At 37.4% G+C, this 22,370-nt stretch overlaps 1 protein-coding gene across 1 annotated transcript in view; it reads right to left on the reverse strand.

Moving 5' to 3' along the window:
• MAP2K5 (mitogen-activated protein kinase kinase 5) overlaps positions 1 to 22,370 on the reverse strand; it is a 117,313-nt gene that overhangs the window by 90,245 nt on the left and 4,698 nt on the right. The window contains exons 2-7 of the mRNA XM_056499794.1: positions 20,576 to 20,624; positions 17,424 to 17,491; positions 13,724 to 13,793; positions 10,184 to 10,224; positions 8,190 to 8,257; positions 4,767 to 4,815 (exon numbers count right to left, since the gene is read on the reverse strand). Coding sequence (XP_056355769.1) covers positions 4,767 to 4,815; positions 8,190 to 8,257; positions 10,184 to 10,224; positions 13,724 to 13,793; positions 17,424 to 17,491; positions 20,576 to 20,624 — 345 coding nt within the window. The remainder of the gene's footprint in view (positions 1 to 4,766; positions 4,816 to 8,189; positions 8,258 to 10,183; positions 10,225 to 13,723; positions 13,794 to 17,423; positions 17,492 to 20,575; positions 20,625 to 22,370) is intronic.

Consider the following 22,370-nt stretch of genomic DNA (forward strand, 5'->3'; position numbering starts at 1 on the left):
TATTAAGAAAAAAATTCCCAATTAATAATCCTGATGGAATCAAGGTGGGTTTTTTCAAATCCTTAAAAGCCAATTTCCCAATTAATCCTGATAAAATCAGGGTGGGGCTTTTTGTAAATTATTAAGAACAAAATTCCCAATTAATCCAATTAATCCTGATAAAACCAGGATGATTTTTTGGAAATTATTAAGAACTAAATTCCCAATTAATTCTGATAAAATCAAGGTGGGTTTTTTGTAAATTACTAAGAACTAAATGTCCAATTAATTCTGATAAAATCAAGGTGGGTTTTTTGTAAATTAATAAGACCCAAATTCCCAATTAATCCTGATAAAACCAGGGTGGATTTTCATTGAATTATTAAGAACCAAATTCCCAATTAATCCAAATTAAACCAGGATTATTTTCTGTAAATGATGAAGAACCAAATTCCCAATTAATCCTGATAAAACCAGGATGATATTTTGGAAATGATTAAGAACAAAATTCCCAATTAATCCTGATAAAACCAGGATGATTTTCTGTAAATTATTAAGAACAACATTCCAAATTAATCCAAATTAATCCAGGATGGTTTTCTGTAAATGATGAAGAACAAAATTCCCAATTAATCCTGATAAAGTCAGGATAATTTTTTGTGAATTATTAAGAACCAAATTTCCAATTAATCCTGATAAAATCAAGGTGGGTTTTTTGTAAAGTATTCAGAACAAAATTCCCAATGAATCCTGATAAAACCAGGATGATATTTTGGAAATGATTAAGAACAAAATTCCCAATTAATCCTGATAAAACCAGGATGATATTTTGGAAATGATTAAGAACAAAATTCCCAATGAATCCTGATAAAACCAGGATGATTTTCTGTAAATTATTAAGAACAACATTCCAAATTAATCCAAATTAATCCAGGATGGTTTTCTGTAAATGATGAAGACCAAAATTCCCAATTAATCCCAATTAATCCCAATTAATCCAGGATGATTTTCTGTAAATGATGAAGACCAAAATTCCCAATTAATCCAAATTAATCCCAATAAATCCAGGATATTTTCTGTACATGATGAGGACCCCAATGCCCAATTAAGCCTGAGTGGGAGGAGCAGATTTGAATAAATCCCATTTCCAGAGAAGTGCAAATTGCTGATGAAGTGCTGCCACTTTATCAATGCTGATCAATAGGTGCCATTTACCCTGAGTGACAGAAGAGAAATAAATATTTATATCCCATCACCCCAGCAATGGAGCCAGCACAAAGCTATTTCTAACCTGCCAATATTTGGATTTTCTGGGAGAATCATGGGCCCTGCTTTTAATGATTAATATCAATTCCTTATTAAAGCCAAATGGAAACTCATTAGGGATGCCTCAAAGCAGAAACTGCCAAAAAAAAATTAAAAAAAAATCAAAAATAATGAGCCAGGCCTGACTTAAGTAATGATTTAATCCTCCAAAATGAACAAAAATTCAAGTTTTATTTAAAATCCCAGTTGTGGGTCTGTGACCAAAATTTTGCAGAAACTGAAGTAATTTTCTCTCAATAAAAAGCAGATTAACTCCTATCAGGCTGACTAAAAAATAGTTTAAAAACTGAATTATTTTTCTGTTTTTAGTAGCATTTTTAATATCAGAAAAGGTACTTAATCCTTAGCTTAAAACTTAAAAAATTAAGTTTAAAACTTAAAAACTTACAAAACTTCATTCTTATTTCTTTTTTAGTGGGTTTAAGTAACAATTCCAATATCATGAGAAATACCTAATTTATTTTTTTAAGTGGTTTTAAGTAACAGTTTTAATATCATAAGAGGTACTTAAAAGAAAATAAGGATTTTTTTTAATTGTGTTTAAGTATAAAACTTCATTCTTATTTTCTTTTTAGTGGGTTTAAGTAACAATTCCAATATCAGAAGAAGAAATACCTAATTTTTGGTTTTTTGTGGGTTTAAGTAACATTTTAATTTCATAAGAAGAGGCACTTAATTTTTTTTTTCTTTTTAGTAAATTTAAATAACATTTTTATTATTATAAGGAATTTGTTTTCTGTTTAGAAATAAAATCCCAAATTCCCATTTTTTCCCCTTAAAATATTCCAGGTGAGGCTGAAGGACTCTGCTACTCCAGAATTTCAAACCACCCAGAAAAATCCATTATTTATGTAAATTTTGGAATATTTAAAACTCAACTGGCAGGAATTTGACATTATTGAACTCAGTTTAAAATCCAAATTTCCCATCTCCATTCCATGGATTCAGCAGCTCTGGGCTCGTATTTAGGGAGGAAAATCCCATTTTTTTTCTCTAAAATATTCCAGGTGAGGCTGAAGGACTCTGCTCCTCCAAGAGTTTCACACCACCAAGAAAAATCCATTATTTACCCATAAATTCTGAAATATTTAAAACTCAACTGGAAGAAATTTGACATTATTGAACTCAGTTAAAATCTCAGTTTCAATTCCAGGCATTCAGCAGCTCTGGGCTCATATTTAGGGAGGAAAATCCCATTTTTTTTTTCTCTAAAACATTCCAGGTGAGGCTGAAGGACCCCAGAAAGCTGAATTTGAATTTTCCTGCCCAGATTGATGGAAAGCCAGGGAGGCCTGGAGAGGTGAGTGTGAGAAACCTGCATGGGCATCTGAGAAAATTCAGATTTCAGCCTCTGCAAGGCAGAGGGGAAGTGAAGAGCAGTTAAGGAAATCAATAAAATCTTTTATTGGCAGTGACACAGATGTCTCAGTCAATAGAGACTAACAGGACAGGTTAAAAAAAAATAAATAAATATTTATGTGGCTGCTTGAATTTTTTTTTTAATTCAATATTTTATAATTTTCTATTATGTGATATCTGTATTATTTTATGATTATTTTTACTTTTATTTAAAATTCATTGTTTTATTAAAAACAATTATTTTATTCTTTTCTATCTTAACTATTTTAATTTTTTATTTCAATTGTCTATAATTATAATTTATTATAATATCATATTTAATTTGTTTATTATTTTATAAATCCACATTCACATGTGTATATTTAATGTCACTGCAAACCTGCCTTGCAGTACAAAATGGGAAAAAAAAATAAATATAAAGGAATGGTGTGTTTGTCCATAAATATTAAAATTTCAATTTTGGGTCTCAGGGAGAGAATGCTTGGAGCAAAAAGAGAAGAACAAGATCCTTCCAACCTAAAATATTCCAGGATTCTGAAATTATTCCAGATTTTTTTTCAACTTGGGCTCTAAAATCCTTTCCAGCCCAAAATATTCCATGATTCTGAAATTACCCCAGATTTTCTTTTGGGAGTCTAAAATCCCTTCTAACCCAAATATTTCTGAAATTATCCCAGATTATTTCCAATCTGGGCTCTTAGATCCTTTCCAGCCCAAAAACCATTCCAGGATTCTGAAGTAATTCCAAATTTTCAATTTGGGCTTGAAGATCTTTTCCAACCTAAAACCACACCAGGATTCTGAAATTATTCCACATTTTCATTTGGGAGTCTAAAATCCTTTCCAACCCAAAATATTCCAGGATTCTGATGTGACTCCAGATTATTTTCAATTTGGGCTCTAAAATCCCATCCAACCCCAAATATTTCCTGATTCTGAAATTATTCCAGATTTTTTTCAATTTGGGCTCTAAAATCCCTTCCAGCCCAAAATATTCCATGATTCTGAAATTACCCCAGATTTTCATTTGGGAGTCTAAAATCCCTTCCAACCCCAAATATTTCAGGATTCTGAAATTATTCCAGATTATTTTCAATTTGGGGTCTAAAATCCTTTCCAGCCCAAAATATTCCAGGATTCTGAAATTACTCCAGATTTCCAATCTGGGCTCTAAGATCCTCTTCAATTTAAAATATTCCAGGATTCTGAAATTATCCCAGATTTTCATTTGGGAGTCTAAAATTCTTCCTAACCCAAATATTTCATGATTCTGAAATTATCCCAGATTTTTTTCAACTTGGGCTCTAAAATCCCTTCCAGCCCAAAATATTTCCTGATTCTGAAATTATTCCAGTTTATTTTCAGTCTGTGCTCTAAAATCCTTTCCAGCCCAAAATATTCCATGATTCTGAAATTATTCCAGTTTATTTTCAGTCTGTGCTCTAAAATCCCTCCAACCCAAAATATTCCAGGATTCTGAAATTATCCCAAATAATTTGATCCCCCAGCACCTGTTCCATATTTTAATATCTCTGCCCCAAACCCCACAAATCTCATCAATAAAAGCTGATAAAAGAAAGTTTTGTAAAATATTCTATTTTATCTCAACCATGAGAAATCAACTCTGAGAATGAAAAGCAGTTTGCACAACAATCCAGTTTTATGGAAAAAAAAAATAGGTTACAACTAAAAAAACAAGAATTCCATCCCAGAATAACCTGTAAAGAAAATTTGTGAACTATCTAGAAATAAAGAAATTTAATCAATTTAATGGCCAAAGAGTAAATTTATCATTCCTGACCAATGAAATGAATCTCAGTAGATTTTTTACCAATTAAATAAATCCTTTAAATTAAATTTAAATTAAATATTCCTATAAATATCAACTATATTTCTAAGGAAATAAAAAACAATTCTAAGTAAACAAAAATTATTGAAGTATTTAAATTTTCTATTTTCTAATACTTCTATTTTCTAATTTCTATATTTTATCCTAATATCTTCTATTTTCTAACATTATTTTAAGTAAATAAAAATTCAACTATTTCTAAGTAAATAAAAAATTATTTCTGAGTAAATCAAAAGCAGATCCCAGCACCCACCTGGCCATTGGCAAGGATTTTCTTCAGCTCTGCAGAGGATTTTTTTAAACTGGAAAAGAAACAGATAAAATAAGAATATTTTTAATTTTTTTTAAATTTTTTTTTTTTATTTTTTAGATTTTTAAAAGATTTTTTTTAGGGTTTTTCTAGATTTTTCAAGGATTTTAAAAGATTTTTTAAGGGTTTTTTTAAAGATTTTTTTAGAGTTTCTTTTAGATCTTTTAGGGTTTTTTAGATTTTTTTAGAGTTTTTTTGTTTTTTACATTTTTTTACGTTTTTTTTTTTAGATTTTTTTTAAGGGTTTTAAAAGAATTTTAAGGTGTTTTTTAAATTTTTTTTTAGATTTTTTTTTTTTGGAGAAGCAAGAAACAATTTTTAAAAAATCAAATTTTCACCTTGCACACCTGACTGTACAATCTGGTGAGACAGAATTTTTTGTTCACCAGCAGCTCTAAGAAGAAAAATAAAAAAAATGTAAAAAAAAAAATAAAAAAAATAAATAAAAAAAAAAATGCTCTCACATGTCAGGTGTTTGAAAAAGCAACAGGAAATTGGGCTCACAGCCAGTTTTCATGTGAAAAAAAAGAGAGAAAAAAAAAAGAGAGGGGGAAAAAGTGAGGGGAAAAAAGGAGGGAAAAAAAAGAGGGGAAAAAAAGAGAGGAAAAAGATGGAAAAAAATGAGAGATGGAAAAAAAGAGAGGGGGAAAAAGAGAGATGGGAAAAAAGAGAGAATGGGGAAAAAAGAGAGATAAAAAAAGAGAGATGGAAAAAATAGAGAGATGGAAAAAAAAAGAGATGGAAAAAAAAGAGATAAAAAAGAGAGATGGAAAAAGAAAGAGAGAGATGGAAAAAAGATGTGAAAAAAAGAGAGATGGGAGAAAAAGAGAGATGGGAGAAAAAGAGATGGAAAATAAAGAGAGGTAAAAAAAGAGGGGGAAAAAAGAAAGAGAGGAAAGAAAGAGAGGAAAGAAAGAGAGGGGGGAAAAAGAGGGAAAAAAGAGATGGAAAAAAAAGAGAGGGGAAAAAAAAGGGGGAAAAAAAAGAGGGAGAAAAAAAAAAAAAAAAAAAGAGGATCTTGGCTTTTCCTGCCAAACTCTGCTCCAAACTGCCTGGGCAGCAAAACTTTATCTCAAGGGGACATTCTGCTCTTATCATTGAATTACAAAAAATTTAAAAAAAGAGAAAAAAGTACAAAATAATCTATTCTTGAAAGGCTGTGCACGTGTGATCATTATTAGCAGGAGCAGTGCAAACACAGATTGCAGATTTTATCCCTTTGTTCTTTAATAAGCCTCTTGTTCCCACGACTGCTTGAAAGTAAAAAATGGAAAAAAAAAAATAAAAAAAAAGTTTTCCAAGGAAACACAAGTTGATCTTGTCATCTTTCATGACTAACAATTTGTGAACATGAAACAAAAAGAGAGACTTTCAATGACTTCAAAAACCAAACTCCAGAAGGTTTTTGGGAAAAGGAATGGCAATTAACCAGCAGAGAAGGTGACAAGAATCTTCTGGAAATTCATTTTCAGTGCACTTGAAGGAGAAACTCAAAGTACTGAAAAAACCAAACAGGCAGCAGTGACAGAAAAATCAGCTTTATTTAGATTTAGCTCAGACAGGGGGGTGCAGAGCACTAAGATATTCAGATTTATTTTCATTTTTCATTTTTTAATTTAGATTTATTTTTATTTTTAGGAGTTTTGGATTGGACTGAACGTTTTCCAAACTTTGCCATGATTTTTTTTGTTGTTTTGTTGGTTTTTTGTTGGTTTTTTGGTTTTTTTAATCTCCACAATTACTGGGATTTGTGGTTTTTGGATGAGGTTTCCAGTGGGAAAAAACCTCCAGCCCTGCTGCTGGATGAGGCTGGAATTTCTCCCAGGGAAAATTGGATTTGTGGGATTTTCCCACCCAAAATTCACCTTTAAAAGTTCCCAAATCTCCACAAACATGAAATCTGATTATACTCATCTGTGCTAATTCATCTTTTTAATCTTTACAACATTTTTTTCTTTTCTCTGTGAGCAGAATGCTGCTGGATAAATGGAATATGATCTGCTTATTAAAATCATGGAATAATTGAGGTTGAAAGAAGCCTCCAGAGAATTCCCAGCAAATCCAAATTCCTCCAGCAACAAATCCTTATTTCATCCTGGAATTCCCACCAACCCCTCTTTTTTTTTTTCCATGGCATTCCCACTAACTCCTCAATTTTTTTTATGAAATTCTCACCAATCCCTCATTTTTTTTCCCAAGAATTCCCACCAATCCCTCATTTTTTTTCCCAGGATTTCCCACCAATCCCTCATTTTTTCCCCAGGAATTCCCACCAATCCCTCTTTTTTTTCCCTGGATTTCCCACCAATCCCTCATTTCTCCAGCAGCCCCCACGTGGCAGCTCCACCCCCACAAAATCCATGAATTTCTGCTTTTCCCACTGGAAAATCCACTCAACCCCCAGATTTTCTGGCAGGAGCCACACTCAGGAAGCTGTTTTGGTTTAAAAATAAAATAAAATACAAAGGCAAAGCTGAACCAAGAGTGAGAATTTGGAGGTGGATGGATGTGGAGCAGATTCCCAAGATTTTCCAAACTCTAGGATCACCCACCTGGGTTTGTGTGAGCACCAAGGGAGGGATGGGGACAAGGGACAGGAGACTGGGAATGGCACCAGAGTGGAAAATTGAGATTTAAATGGGATTTTGGGCTGGAATTCCTGGCTGGGGTGGGATGGGATGGAGCCAGACTGGGAATGTTCTCCTGGAGGAGGGAAGGATCCAGGGAATCCTCAGAGCTCCTTTAGAGGGATTTGGGATAAGGGATGGAGGGACAGCACATCAGGAATTTAAGTTTAAACTGGGATAAGGCAGAGTTAGGTGGGATATTGGAGAGGAATTCCTGTCTAGGAGGGTGGGGTGGGATGGGAATGTTCACCTGGAGAAGGGAAGGATCCAGGGAATCCTCAGAGCTCCTTTCGGGACCTAAAGGGGCTCCAGGAGAGCTGGAGAGGGATTTGGGATCAGGGATGGAGGGACAGGACACAGGGAATGGTTTAAACTGGGATAGGGCAGGATGGGTGGGATACTGGGAATGGGATGGGATGGGATGGGATGGGATGGGATGGGATGGGATGGGATGGGATGGGATGGGATGGGATGGGATGGGATGGGAATGTTCAGCTGGAGAAGGGAAGGATCCAGGGAGAGCTCAGAGTCCCTTCCAGGACCTAAAGGGGCTCCAGGAGAGCTGGAGAGGGATTTGGGATCAGGGACAGGACACAAGGAATGGCTTCAGAGTGGCAAACCAGAGACTGCAGTGGGATACTGGGCAGGAATCTCTGACTGGGAGCACGGGGAGGGGCAGGGCTGGAACCCCAGATGAACAAAGCAGGAACTGAGGAGGAGCAGGAGGGGCAGAGCTCACCTGTTGCTGGGGAGCCCCTCGGAGGCGGCCGAGCTGCTGCTGCTGGTGGCCCCAGCCCGGGTGTTCACCTGCAGGGAGGGGACAGGAATGGGGACAGGCTGGGGACAGGAATGGGGACAGGCTGGGGACAGACTGGGGACAGGCTGGGGACAGGCTGGGGACAGGAATGGGGACAGGCTGGGGACAGGCTGGGGACAGGCTGGGGACAGGCTGGGGACAGGAATGGGGACAGGCTGGGCAGGGCTGGGCAGGGCAGGGCTGGGGACAGGCTGGGGACAGACTGGGGACAGGAATGGGGACAGGCTGGGGACAGGCTGGGGACAGGCTGGGGACAGGCTGGGGACAGGAATGGGGACAGGCTGGGGACAGGCTGGGGACAGGCTGGGGACAGGAATGGGGACAGGCTGGGGACAGACTGGGCAGGACTGGGGACAGGCTGGGGACAGGCTGGGCTGGGCTGGGGACAGGACTGGGGACAGGCTGGGGACAGGCTGGGCAGGACTGGGGACAGACTGGGCAGGACTGGGGACAGACTGGGCAGGACTGGGGACAGGCCGGGGACAGGAATGGGGACAGGCTGGGGACAGGCTGGGCAGCACTGGCAGCACTGGGCAGGGCTGGGGACAGACTGGGGACAGGCTGGGGAAAGGAATGGGGACAGACTGGGGACAGGCTGGGCAGGGCTGGGGACAGGCTGGGGACAGGCTGGGCAGGACTGGGCACGGCAGGGGACAGACTGGGGACAGGCAGGGGACAGACTGGGGACAGGAATGGGGACAGGCTGGGGACAGGCTGGGCAGGGCTGGGGACAGGCTGGGGACAGGCTGGGGACAGGAATGGGGACAGGAATGGGGACAGACTGGGGACAGGAATGGGGACAGACTGGGCAGGACTGGGGACAGGCTGGGCAGGGCTGGGCAGGGCTGGGCAGGACACACCTGCTCATTAACCCCTCATTAGCCAGGTCCCCATCCCTGCTGGGGCAGGTTAATTGGGGCCAGCCCTGATGTAGGTCAGAGCTGCAGCACTGCAGGGCTGCTCACTGTGCTGCAGGGGATGGAGCCTCATTCATCCTCTTTCAACACCCCAAAATTCCCCTCATGCATTTATGGGCTCCTCCACTGACTGCAGGAGCAATAGGAGTCAAACATCTGAAATAATTCCACTTTGCACACTTGGATAAATGACTGAAACCACAGGGATGGGGAGGGGCTCTGACAGCTTTGAAGCAGTGGCAGACAGCAGCTGATAAATCAACTACTAAAATTTAACAAAATTATTAGCAGAGGTTAAAAACTGAAAAGGCAAACCCATTTTTAATAAAACTGTATATATAAATACAGATATCACATATAGATATATAGATATATAAATATAGATATCACATATACAAATATAGGTATATAAATATAGATATATAGAGATATAGATATATAGATATAGCTATATAAATATAGATATATAAATATATATAGAGATATAGATATACAAATATAGATACATAAATATCATATATAAATTATAGTTATATACAAATATAGGTATATAAATATCAGATATAGATATATAGATATATATAGATATATAAATATCACATATAGATATATATAGATATACAAATATATATATATAAATATAGATATATAAATATCAGATATAGATATATAGATATATATAGATATATAAATATCACATATAGATATATATAGATATACAAATATATCTATATAAATAAAGATATATAAATATCAGATATAGATATATAAATATATAGATATATAGGTATCACACATATATATATCACATTTTGCAGATGAATCCTTCTCCCATCCTCACCAAAAAAATAAAAAAATAAAAAAAATATCAGATTTTTTTCTAAAAAAAATCTGCTTGTCAAAGCTGAAGCAAGTGCAGCTTTATTTGACATTTCAATAAGTGGAACACAGCATTACAAATCCATCTAAGTTTGCTGAAACAATTATTGAAATTCCTACCTTGAGGCCATGGATGTTCCTTTTCCCAGGGGGTTTGCAGGCTGAAACAGTAATTGACTCAATTGTAGAACATATCAGGGCCATTTACAAATTTGCTCAAAATGAATCTTTTAAAAAAAAAAAAAATGAGGGTGACACCAAAATTAGCAGAGAGAAATGATTGAGAAGAGCCAGGCTGGGAATTCAGGATTTGGAACTTGCAGCAGTGAAGATTTCTGAATGCTAAAAGCTTCCTGACACCCTGGATGAAATTCCAATTTCTGCCTCAAACACATCACAGCCCACAGAAGCCTTGCCTCAAACCATGGGATTTTTTTGGTAATTTTAATTCCAAACCTTGTGTTGTTTTTTTATTTTTATTTTTATTTTTTTTTTATTCCCCCTGGTATTTCACAGTGATGTCTGCAAGTCAATATTTGGATTTTTAGAGGTGTCACACATCAGGGATTGGGGATTTTGGGTGGAATGGGGGAAAACACAGGAGAAGAAACTTGGGGAGAAAATAAATAAAATGGGGGAGATAAAAAAGGGGGGGATAAAAAAAAAGAAGGGAATAAAAAAAAGGGAGGGAATAAAAAAAAGGGAGGGAATAAAAAAAAGGGAGGGAATAAAATAGATATAAAATACAGATATATATTACAATATATAGATAAGATATATGTAGATATATATTAAAATGTGTATATATAAAATATATAAAGAATATCTCTATCTAAAATATATTTATAATTATATGTGGATATATATAAAATATATGTGGATATACATAAAATATATGTGGACATATAAAATATATGTGGATATATAAAATATATGTGGATATATATAAAATGCATATATATATATATATAAATATGTAGATAGATATAAATATATATAAATATATATATATAAATATATATAAATACACACATTTTATATATATATATATATATATGGGTACACATTTTTTATATGTAACCACATCCAGATGTTTATTTTTAATATAAACCTCCCCTCTGGCTTTTACTACAGCAATATCAAAGTTATTAAAAAATAGAGAAAATACCATTTTTTTCCCCTCAAAGATATTTTTATTAGGAAATTAATAAATCCCAACCCAGGTAACCCAGGTTGGCACACAGAGATTGACTCCTGCCAGGATTTTTTATGGAATTCACGAGTTTTTTGGGAGCTGCCTGAGGCTTCCTCAGAAGTTGGAGAGGCAGAAAAGGCAAAGAATTCAAAGGAGTTGCAAAGAAATCTCTTAAAAAGGAAATGAGAGGCAGAAAAGCTGATGGGGAACGTGGAGAGGCAAAAAGGGCACAGGAGAAAAGTGATGACAAAATTTGGGATGTTCATTAGAGAGGCAGGACAAGACAGGGAAAAAAGGGAAAACCAAAAAAAGAGCAGAAAAGCACATTTTGTTCAGTATTTCAGAGCTCAGGGGAGGTTTTAAAGCTTTAACATGGGGGAAAAATGGTTTTGAGGAGGTGGGTTGGGAAGATGAAACAAAAATGGAGAAATTTGGGGGGAGTGGGAAGGAGGAAAAAGGCAGAGCTGAGCCAGGAGTGAGAATCTGGAGCAGAGACAATTCCAAACTTGTCCAGGCAGAAATGACCTGAGAGCAGCAGGACCTGGGATGTCCCAGCTCAGAAAGGAGCCAAAGGGACAAAACCCAAAATGTCCCTAAAAACCCCAAGTGGGGTGGGACAGCACTGGGGAAAAGGGAAATGGAAAAGATTCCCAAGATGTCCCAAACTCTGGGATCACCCACCTGGGTTTGTGTGAGCACAAAGGGAGAGCTGGGAGAGGGATGGGGACAAGGGACAGGAGATGGGAATGGCTTGAACTGGGATGGGGAATGGGATGGGATGGAGCCAGACTGGGAATGCTCTCCTGGAGAAGGGAAGGATCCAGGAATCCTCAGAGATCCTTGCAGGAGCTCCAGGAGAGCTGGAGAGGGATGGGGACAAGGGACAGGAGACTGGGAATGGTTTAAACTGGGATGTGCTGGAGCCAGACTGGGAATGTTCACCTGGAGAAGGGAAGGATCCAGGGAATCCTCAGAGCTCCTTCCAGGACCTACAGGGGCTCCAGGAGAACTGGAGAGGGATTTGGGATCAGGGATGGAGGGACAGGACACAGGGAATGGTTTAAACTGGGATTAGGGCAGGATGGGTGGGATACTGGGAATGGGATGGAGCCAGACTGGGAATGTTCCCCTGGAGAAGGGAAGGATCCAGGGAATCCTGGATCCCCTTGCAGGAGCTCCAGGAGAGCTGGAAAGGGATTTGGGACAAGGGACAGGACACTGGGAATGGCTTCAGAGTGAAAAAACAGAGATTGAAATGGGACACTGGGCAGGAATTCCTGGCTGGGATGGAATTCCCGGCTGGGATGGAATTCCCAGAACAGCTGTGGCTGCCCCTGCATCCCTGGAATGTCCAAGGCCAGGCTGGAGCAGCCTGGGATGGTGGGAGGTGACCCTGGGGATGGGATTTCAGGACATTCCCACCCAAACCATTCCAGAATTCCCTGATCCCTGCTCTGAGCAGGTCCCAGCTCCAACACCTGGGATCCCCTCTCAACCAGACCCACCCAATTCTCCACATTCCCCTTAAACTCCTGCCTCTCTTCCCCAGGAACACAGGGAACTTCCAGGAAAAAACTTCCAGGAAAACTTCCAGGAAAACTTCCAGGAAAACCTCCAGGAAAAAACTTCCAGGGAAAAACTTCCAGGAAAAAACTTCCAGGAAATCCACCCAGCCTCCTCTTGGTTAATTGCCCAATTCAAACTTGAGAGAGTTGTAAGTAATGCAAGTGCAGAATGTTTAATTGGGAGCCTCACAGTCTGATTATTTTTAATTATTTCAATTAATTTATGGCTGGGAGATTTACTTGGAGAATTTAAAGTTTCTCTTGTTCCATCAATTAGGAGTCACAGATTCAGAGCCTGGCTACTGAGATCTGAATGAATTATGTAATGCACTTTTTATTTTTTTTTTTTTTTAACCATTATTTGAGTTCAGACAGAGCATTCCCAAAAATCCTCATGAGCTGCCTATGGATTTTTTTTTTCAGGTTGGAGATGACCTATTTTTTTAATTGCCTCAGTCCACAGGATTGATTACATCTCTCCCTGCTCAGGAAAATTATTAAAGTGCTTGTGAATATTTGGATATCACTGAGAGCCCAAATCTCAGACAATGGTGACATTCCCCAGCCTGGCAGGCTGATTAATGATATTAAAACAGCTTCAAAAACCTCAGTTTTCATAAAGATCCAAAATTTCAGTTATTCATCTGCTTTGCCTGGAACCCAGGCAGAGCCAGCACCAAAGAGTTTTTTAAAATGTAAATATTTACTCTGCAAACCCTGTTGGTCTCATTTACTCCAGGAAATCAGCTCTTTTCTATGCAATAAATGCACTTTTCTCCACAATAATGAATTCTTCTCTCCAAATGAAGAGATGCTCTGTGCATGTAAACCTCCCCAAAACTCCCAGGAGCTGCTCCAGCAGCACTTTTGGGTTTTTGGGTGGGGTTTGCTCAGCATTACCTCGTGGGTAGATCTGCAGAGGTTCTATCAACTGCCCATTCACTTGCTGCTCCATCACAGTGGAGTAATACTGCAAAAAAAATAAAAAACAACAAAAAAGGGATCACTCAGTAATCCAGTAAAAGCATTTATGGATTGTTTCATTCAGTGTGGTTTAATTTTCTTTGGAATTGGTACAGCAGGGGAGGAAAGGAAATATTCACAGTAAATGCAGTGAGGAATGGAAATATTCACAGTAAATGCAGTGAGGAAAGGAAATATTCACAGTAAATGCAGTGAAGAAAGGAAATATTCACAGAAAATGCAGGTGAGGAAAGGAAATATTCACAGAAAATGCAGTGAGGAAAGGAAATATTCACAGAAAATGCAGTGAGGAAAGGAAATATTCACAGAAAATGCAGCAGCTGCCACAGCTGGAGGAGCCAGGAAAACCAAACAGGGACACAAAGACTTGATGCAAACATCCCCCAAATAAACCCCAAAAGTGCAGCTGGGAAAACCCCAAGGGAATCCCAAAGGGGATCTGGAATTGTGAGGAAGGATCCCAAAAAGTCACTGCAGACACCCTGAGCCACAGGGGCTGCTGAGGGAGCCTGGGGATGTTCAGGGGTTAAAAAAAACAACTCAGAACGGGCAAAAAGGGCTGGAAAAGGAGCCTGGAATACCAAAATCCATGGATGAGGATGTTCAGGGGTTAAAAAAAAACTCAGAATGGGCAAAAAGGGCTGGAAAAGGAGCTGGGAACATTAAAATCCTGGAGATGCTTGGGCCATGGGATGGGGATGTTCAGGGGTTAAAATAAAACTCAGAATGGGCAAAAAGGGCTGGAAAAGGAGCCTGGAACACCAAAATCCAGGGATGGGAATGTTCAGCTGGGGAGGAAAAGGATCCAGGGAATCCTCAGAGCCCCTAAAAAGGAGGGATTTGGGACAAGGGACAGCACACAGGGAATGGCTTCAGAGTGGAAAAATGGAGATTTAGAGGTTATTTGGAATAAATTCCTGGCTGGGATGGAATTCCCAGAAAAGCTGGATCCCAAATCCAGGAGGGAAAAGTCATCCCTGTCCCTTTTAACTTTTTAAATTCCCATTTCACCAAGGGAACTCCACAAGCTTTACACCCAATATAAACATTTCTGATCATTCCCTGGAATAATCAACTCCAATAAAAACTTGGAGAGTCTTTCCTGCACCTCCAAAAAAAAACAGAACAGAGGGGGAAAATCCCATGGCCCTGTGCATTACTCAGCAGTGATGACAAGTAAATGAAATATCAATCATGTAAGCTGTCAACCTTCTGGGACAGCAATAACTGTTAACAAGTAGTGTGGAAAAATTGTCTGAAAATGACTTGTCCTCCACACAGCAGCACTGGAGGTTTCCATGGCAAATTAAGATGCCAGTGGCTATTTGGAACATTGCTCAGGTATTCTTTGTAATGGGAAATTTGCCACTTATTGATCCAGAGCATGTAGCTCCTTGCTTTTCAGAGAGCTGCAAGCAACCTTCCAATCAGTGGCTGTCAAAAAAATTACTGCCTTTTTATACAGATACAAGACACCAGCTCCATGGCTGTCCTTAATTAACTGGAAAAAAAAAATCCTATTTACCACCCACCCCCCCAAGATCAGCCTAACTCAAAGAATTTTTGCATAATCTGAAAGAATTCCAGGCCTGAATTAATTTCTTGTCAAATTCATGAAGCAAAGAACCCAAAGGTAAGGTCAGGTATAATTCAAAATATCTTCCAAATTAAAATATGTTACAAAGACTAATCTCAGGGAGTTTTTTTTTTTTAATTTCCTTAAACTGAAAAAAAATCCACTTTATTTACATTTTAGAGAACACCTGCACCATGTGAAAATTCCCTCAAATACTTTCCCAGCTGGCAAATTCTCCAAATATTTGTTGCAGGCTTCCAAATGAGTATTTTTCTCTACCCCAAGATGATTAAATTAATCCATTTTCTAGGCTCAGAACATTCATTTTCTTGTAAACACATCCCAAAAGGATGTGAGGAAGTTAAACCATCAGTGCAACACTCAAATAAAAAACTAGTTTAAATTTTTTTTTTTTTTTTTCTGAGAAGAAGAGCTGCTGAAGCAGAAAGAAGTCATTTACAGGCATCCCATAATTTTGAAGGGAAAGCAGAGAGTTGAGCAATCAGAACTCTAATGTACTGAAACTTTAACAGTGAGCTTGGAAGCATAAAAAAAAAAAAATATATGGCTTTCCCAAGGCATGATTAATCTGGAGGCTGCACCAGGAAAATTCAAAGTTTTTTCCACTTTGAAGGCAAAAAAAAAAAAAAAAATTAAAAAATAATAATAATAAAAAAAAAGGTTTGACAGGAAAAGAGAAAATTCTGGTGGGGAAGGATCTCCAGTGATACAGCAGGAAGAGCTGGAGCTGCTGGATCCAAAAAGGAGCTGAAAATATCAAAATCCAAAACAAAACCCCAAAATCTGGACTGTGGAGAGCTGGGAATGTTCAGGTGGGGAAGGGAAAGATCCAGGGAATCCTCAGAGTCCTGAAATGCTCCAGGGGAGGGGCTGGGGACAGGGACAGACACTGGGAATGGCTTCAGAGTGGGAAAATGGGGATTTCCTAAATGGGAACTTTTCTAAATGGGAATTTTTGTAATGGGAATTCTTCTAAATGGGAATTTTTAATGGGAATTTTCTAAATGAGAATTTTCTAAATGGGAATTTTCTAAATGGGAACTTTTGTAATGGGAATTTTTTTAATGGGAATTCTTCTAAATGGGAATTTTTGTAATGGGAATTTTTTTAATGGGAATTCTTCTAAATGGGAATTTTTTAATGGGAATTTTCAACAGGCAGGAATTCCCTGAGAAGCTGCAGCTGCCCCTGGATCAGCCAGGATGGGATTTAAGGTTCCTCCCCACCCAAACCAGTTTGGGACCATCTGAAGTTTCACCAAAACGTTTTTTGGGTGGTCCCAAACAGGGCTGGGCTCTGACAACTCCCAAGTTCATTTATAGGAATTTAAATCAGAGAGAAAATCCCCATTTTTCACCCTCCTGCTTATCAATTTCCTTTCAAAAGAAAAGCTAAATTTTTTTTTATTATTTTCCACTTTATTCAAATGATTCTGTTCCCATCAATAACTGAGATTTCTATTTCTGGGGACACAGATTTTATTTCACACACCCCAACCTACACAAAGACACACAGAGCCACAACCATCTCAAAAATAAAAACAAAAACCAAAATACATCTTTAAATCCTCCATGAATACTCAGCCTGCAGCTACAATGAAACTCCTCTGTTAGGAGGGGTGAAACAGTCTCCAGATGAAAAGTAGATTTTGAAAAATTTTTAGAGCCCAGGGGTTCATTTTTAATGAGCCGTTACTTTAAGTACTGCATAAAAAATCCAAGGAATTGATAGTCCATTTAGCCTGCACTATACCTAATGCAAAAGTCATTAAGATGCATTATTCTTAATGTTTGTGAGATGAGCAGTAAGTATTTTACAAAATAAGTCTTTTTTTTTTTTTTTTGTCTTTTGGCAAGTCTGGTGTGGAAACACCTCCAGCTTCACCCAGCAGCAAAATCTGAATTTCACACGGGGATATCTCCCAGTGAAACAACTCAGAACAGGGAAAAAAAAATGAAAAATCACCAAGAAATAATGATAAAAAAGAGGGGAAATGAGGATTGGTTGTGGTTTACTCACATAGGACAGCATGGCCTTCATCTCCTCATCACTCCTGACCGTGATCCGATCCCCATCCTCATCCTCATCTGCCAGAAAACACAATATTGACAATTTGTACCAGAAAACAGCAGCAAATAACAGGCAAGAAGCTAAAAAAGGATACTCTGAAATAATAATGGGTCATGATTTTAACAAGAATGGGGATTTTTGTTTAAAAAGGGCACAAAGGGATCAGAATTTCACTCTCAGCAGGTTTTTTGTTGTCAGAAATTCTCCAGAGGTTCAGCACTTTCTCTCAAAGTTGGAATTTCATCCCTGATTCTTTCCCAAAGTTGGAGTTTTCCTATTTGGGAAAAAAAAAATCCTGAGAATCTAGGAAAATAAAAATCTCAAGAATCTGGGAAAATAATCTCAAATATTCAGGGAAAAAATAATCTCAAGAATCTGGGGGAATAAAAATCCCAAGAATCTGGGAAAAAAAAAAAAAAAAACAACAAGAATCTGGGGGAAAAAAAAAAAATCCCAAAAATCTGGGGAAAAATAAATTCCAAGAATCTGGGGGAATAAAAATCCCAAAAATCTGGGGAGGGAAAAAAAACCAACAAGAATCCAAGAAAATAAAAATCCCAAGAATCAGGGGGGAAAAAAAATCCCAAAAATCTGGGGAAAAAAATAAATCCCAAGAATCTGGGGGGAAATAAAAATCCCAAGATTCTGGGAAAATAAAAATCCCAGGATTCTGGGAAAATAAAAAAATCCAAGTTAAGGAATTCAAATTGTGTGAGAAAAGGAGTTTGTTCATTCTGCCTCTGAAAATGAAATAAATGAAAATTTCATTATGAACAAAATAATAATGCAAATATAAAATAATAATGAAAAAAACCCCAAAGCATTGCAGATGGGTAAAATATAAAAATCTCAAAATTGGAGTTTAAAACATCCTGGGAATGAGCTCCTGGAGCACCACAAGAGGGATCAGAGGGAAAGTAGAACAGGGAGGAATTTATGGAGAAAAGGTTTGGGGAGAAGGAACAGACTGAGCTGGGACCATTAAAAAAACTTGAAAAAAAAAGGAAAACTTTGGCAAAATATTCAGAAAAATTCCACATTATCCCTTTGAAATGATTGAGAAATTAACTCAGTTCTCAGCTGCAAAATTCCTGATGGTACAAACAGAAGAAATTAAAAATATGTGGATGAAAAGGAATAAAAAAGGAAGAAAAAAAGCTGAATTAAACCAACCAGACAAAGAGAAAAACCAGAAGAAAATCATCCTGGACCTGAGCAGAGCCCCTTCACTCCCACCATGGGATCCAAAATGGATCCAGAAAAATTTCCAGGATTCCCTCCCTGCCTGCAGCACAGAAATCTGATTTTCCAGCAGAACCAAAAAATAAAAAAAAGGAATTTCCCCCATCCTGGTTGGATTTTTTTACCATCACTTGAAATGGAGGAAGTGCAGCAGATGGCAAAGAAATATTAACAAATATTCAAATATTGCACAGTAATCTTCCCCAAAATCTGTCAGGAATGGGGGAAAAAAAATCAGAGTTTGGATAAAAGGATGGTGAGGGGCCAGGTGTTGTCAGTGGGGTTTGTGTAGAGCAGGGGAAAATCCAGATCCAGGTGGGAATATCAAAATAAAACCACAAAAAAAAAAAAAAAAAAAAAAAAGGATGGTGACAATTATCCCCACCTGAAACTACAACAGAGAAAAAAACTCAGAGCAGAAAATTCCAGGGGGTAGAGAGGGGAGGGAAAAAAAAAAAAAAAAATTCCCTTTAAAAACTCAGCATCCATATCCATCCCATAATTTAGATGGCAGTGAAATGGGTTTGTGCAGCTGGAAATGACAGAGCAGAGACAGGCAGGGAAGGCACAGCAGCAGATGTTGGGAGGAACAACAAAAACAAAAAAAATGTGAATTTTGCAGGGAACTCCTGCACATGGCAGCACTGCCATGGGCTGCTGCTGGAGCATGAAGTTCAAACAAAGCTAATGTGGGATGTGGATATTATGGGATATTAACATGGAAAATATCAAATAAAATTTAAATAAATAAATAAATAAATATATGTATATAAAGGGCAAGGTTCTGCAGCCTGGTTCTGCTCAGGGCAAGGAAAAAAAGGTTCAGAAATAAAATTTCTCTGCTCTTGGTGGTCATGATTTTAAATATCAGTTTTTAGGAGAGGGAAACACAATGTGTGAAAATTAAAAAGAGCATTAAATGGGACTTGGAGGAGAATAAATCAGTATTTGCTTTGGTTATCTACACACAGAATGAGGCACAAAGCTCCAAAAAGGGGAGAAATGCTGATAAAAATGAGAGGTCCCATCTCAAACCTGCTCTTCCACATCCCCTTGTCCTGCATTTCCATCTCTAGCAAAGGAAAACAAAAAACAAAACAAAACAAAAAAATTAAAATTAAAATTAAAATTAAAAAAGAACAGTAGGAGCTTCCTCCATTTGGAAGAAAACTCCAATTTTTCAATATTTTATCCCCTGGGACACTCCCCTTAGCAGCAATCCCTCAGGAAACCCTTGAAAAATAAAAATAAAAATAAAAATAAATAGGTTTAAAGAGCAGATATTGGTTGAAACACTTGCTGGGAGGATTGGAGAATCACAATTTGAAGATCTACAGGTAAGTTGATATTTCTCAATTAATTTGAGCAATAAAATTGGAATGAGGAGTGAGAGCAGGCCAAGGTCAGGTTGGTAATTAAGCAACTTGGTGGAAATATTCCAGATGTGATTAAATAATAAAATATTGCTTGGCTGAGAGCCATAAATAAATAATAGCAAATAAATAATAATACAAATATAAATAATAATATTTATTCATAATAGCATTCATAAATAATAGCAAATAAAAGAATATAAATATATTACTAATAATAATATTCTATAATAACATTATTATAAAATATTACTGTTATATGACATTATAAAATAAATAATATTAAATAAATAAAGATTTAACCATACATATAATAAATATGATTTATTCTGAAGAATATTTAGCCATGACATGTAACGAATGTGATTTATTCTGAAGAATATATGTAATATAATAACACAAAAATAATACCATAAATATATTTATTTTTTTTAATTGCAGCCCAGCAATGTGAGAAAGGAGCTGGCTGATAAAAGTCCCACTCACACTCAAATGCTGTGGTCGTTGCATCTGGCAAAACTTGACCAATGACATCCTAAAAATGAAGGAGAAATTAATTCAGTATCAAATATGAAAAGCCTGATTTGCATTAAAAGGAAGTTTTTAGGGCACAAGATAAATTTGCACCAATTCTGATGTTTTTTCTCCTCCCCTTCCACGTGACCTCCAGGAAAAGTCATTTTTTCCCCAAATAACTCCCTCATAATTGCAAACAGCTCCGTGGTGTCTGCTCCTGCAGGTGAAAAAATCGATTTTTTCCTTGAGTTATATAAAAAAAAAATAAAACAAGGGCACCTAACTGATCAAAGCAGTCATAAAAAAGCTTTATGATTTTTTTTTTTTCTTTAAAAAACCTGTTTTCTCCTGTTTGGAGAGCACTGGGATTTGAATTTCTCCAAAATTCAGGATACTCAAACCCTGGGGCAGCTCCAGAACACAAAAACATTTCCAGCCTCACATCCCTGCTCCAGCCCAGATATTTTGAACCAAAAAAGAACTTCTATCTTTTTTTTTTTTTTTTTTTTTTAATCCAAAACAACATTTCCAGTTCCAACACAGATTTTTTTTTTTTTTCCTGGGACCAGAGAAAAGTTTTTATCATTTTTCAGCCAAAATTTCCAGTTCCAATCCCTGCTCCAACCCAGATTTTTTTGCTGATACCAAAGAGGAACTTTTAATATTTTTTCAGCCAAACAACACCAATATTTTCAGTTCCAATCCTTGCTTCAACCCATTTTTTTTTTTGCTGAGACCAGAGAAGAACTTTTATCATTTTTTCAGCTTTTACCATTTTTTTCAGCCCAAAAAACCAACTTTATCAGTTCCAATCCCTGCTCCAACCCAGATTTTTTTTGCTGGGACCAGAGAAGAGCTTTTATCATTTTTCAGCCAAAATTTCACTTCCAATCCCTGCTCCAGCCCAGCCTTTTTTGGCTGATACCAGAGAAGAGTTTTAACCATTTTTTTCAGCTTTTACCACTTTTTCAGCCCAAAAAAACCAAACTTCCAGTTCCAATCCCTGCTCCAACCCAGATTTTTTTTTTCTGGTACCAGAAAAGAACTTTTATCATTTCCCCATCTTTTCTTTCCCATTTTTCCCATCTTTTCTTTCTCATTTTTCCCATCTTTTCTTTCCCATTTTTCCCATCTTTTATTTCTCTTTTTTCCCATCTTTTATTTCTCTTTTTTCCCAGCCATTCCTTTGCTCTGCCCCTTCCTGGTGCCTCCTGTCCCAGGCAGCTCTGAAAGATCAGAAATTAATGAATTAATGAGGATTTATTGCAGCACATCCACTGGGAGCCTCCCAGGGTGCTCCAACCCCCCCTGCCAAAGCTCCACTGATGCTCTGACAACTTCTGCATTTTCCTCTCTCATCTACAAGGCAGGAAATTAAAGATTACAGAGGCACAATTAATAAAATGTGAAAGGAGCACGAGATTTCCACAGAGCCAACTGAAGCAAGTAATAATTGCAAAACTTTCTGCTGGTGTCTTCTCTGGCTTTTGTTTAGATGCTGAAATGTGATTCAAATTATTAATGGCACACAAGAAATGTGCAGTGGACTTTAATTATGGAGTAGTAAAATTTTTAGAGGCAAAAATGGGAAAAAAACACCCCCAAAATATTTCCATGTTGATAAAAATTCTTCCATTCTGCAGGGTTTACCAGCCCTCTGTCAAAAGCCACTACTCCTAATAAGAAATGAGAAATAATAATTCTTTCTGGTAAGAAATTCTGCCTAAGCATGAGGCTGTACTAAATAATTCTTTCTTAATCCATC

This window comes from Oenanthe melanoleuca, chromosome 10 (genome assembly GCF_029582105.1).
Source record: "Oenanthe melanoleuca isolate GR-GAL-2019-014 chromosome 10, OMel1.0, whole genome shotgun sequence".
Taxonomy (NCBI): Eukaryota; Metazoa; Chordata; class Aves; order Passeriformes; family Muscicapidae; genus Oenanthe; species Oenanthe melanoleuca.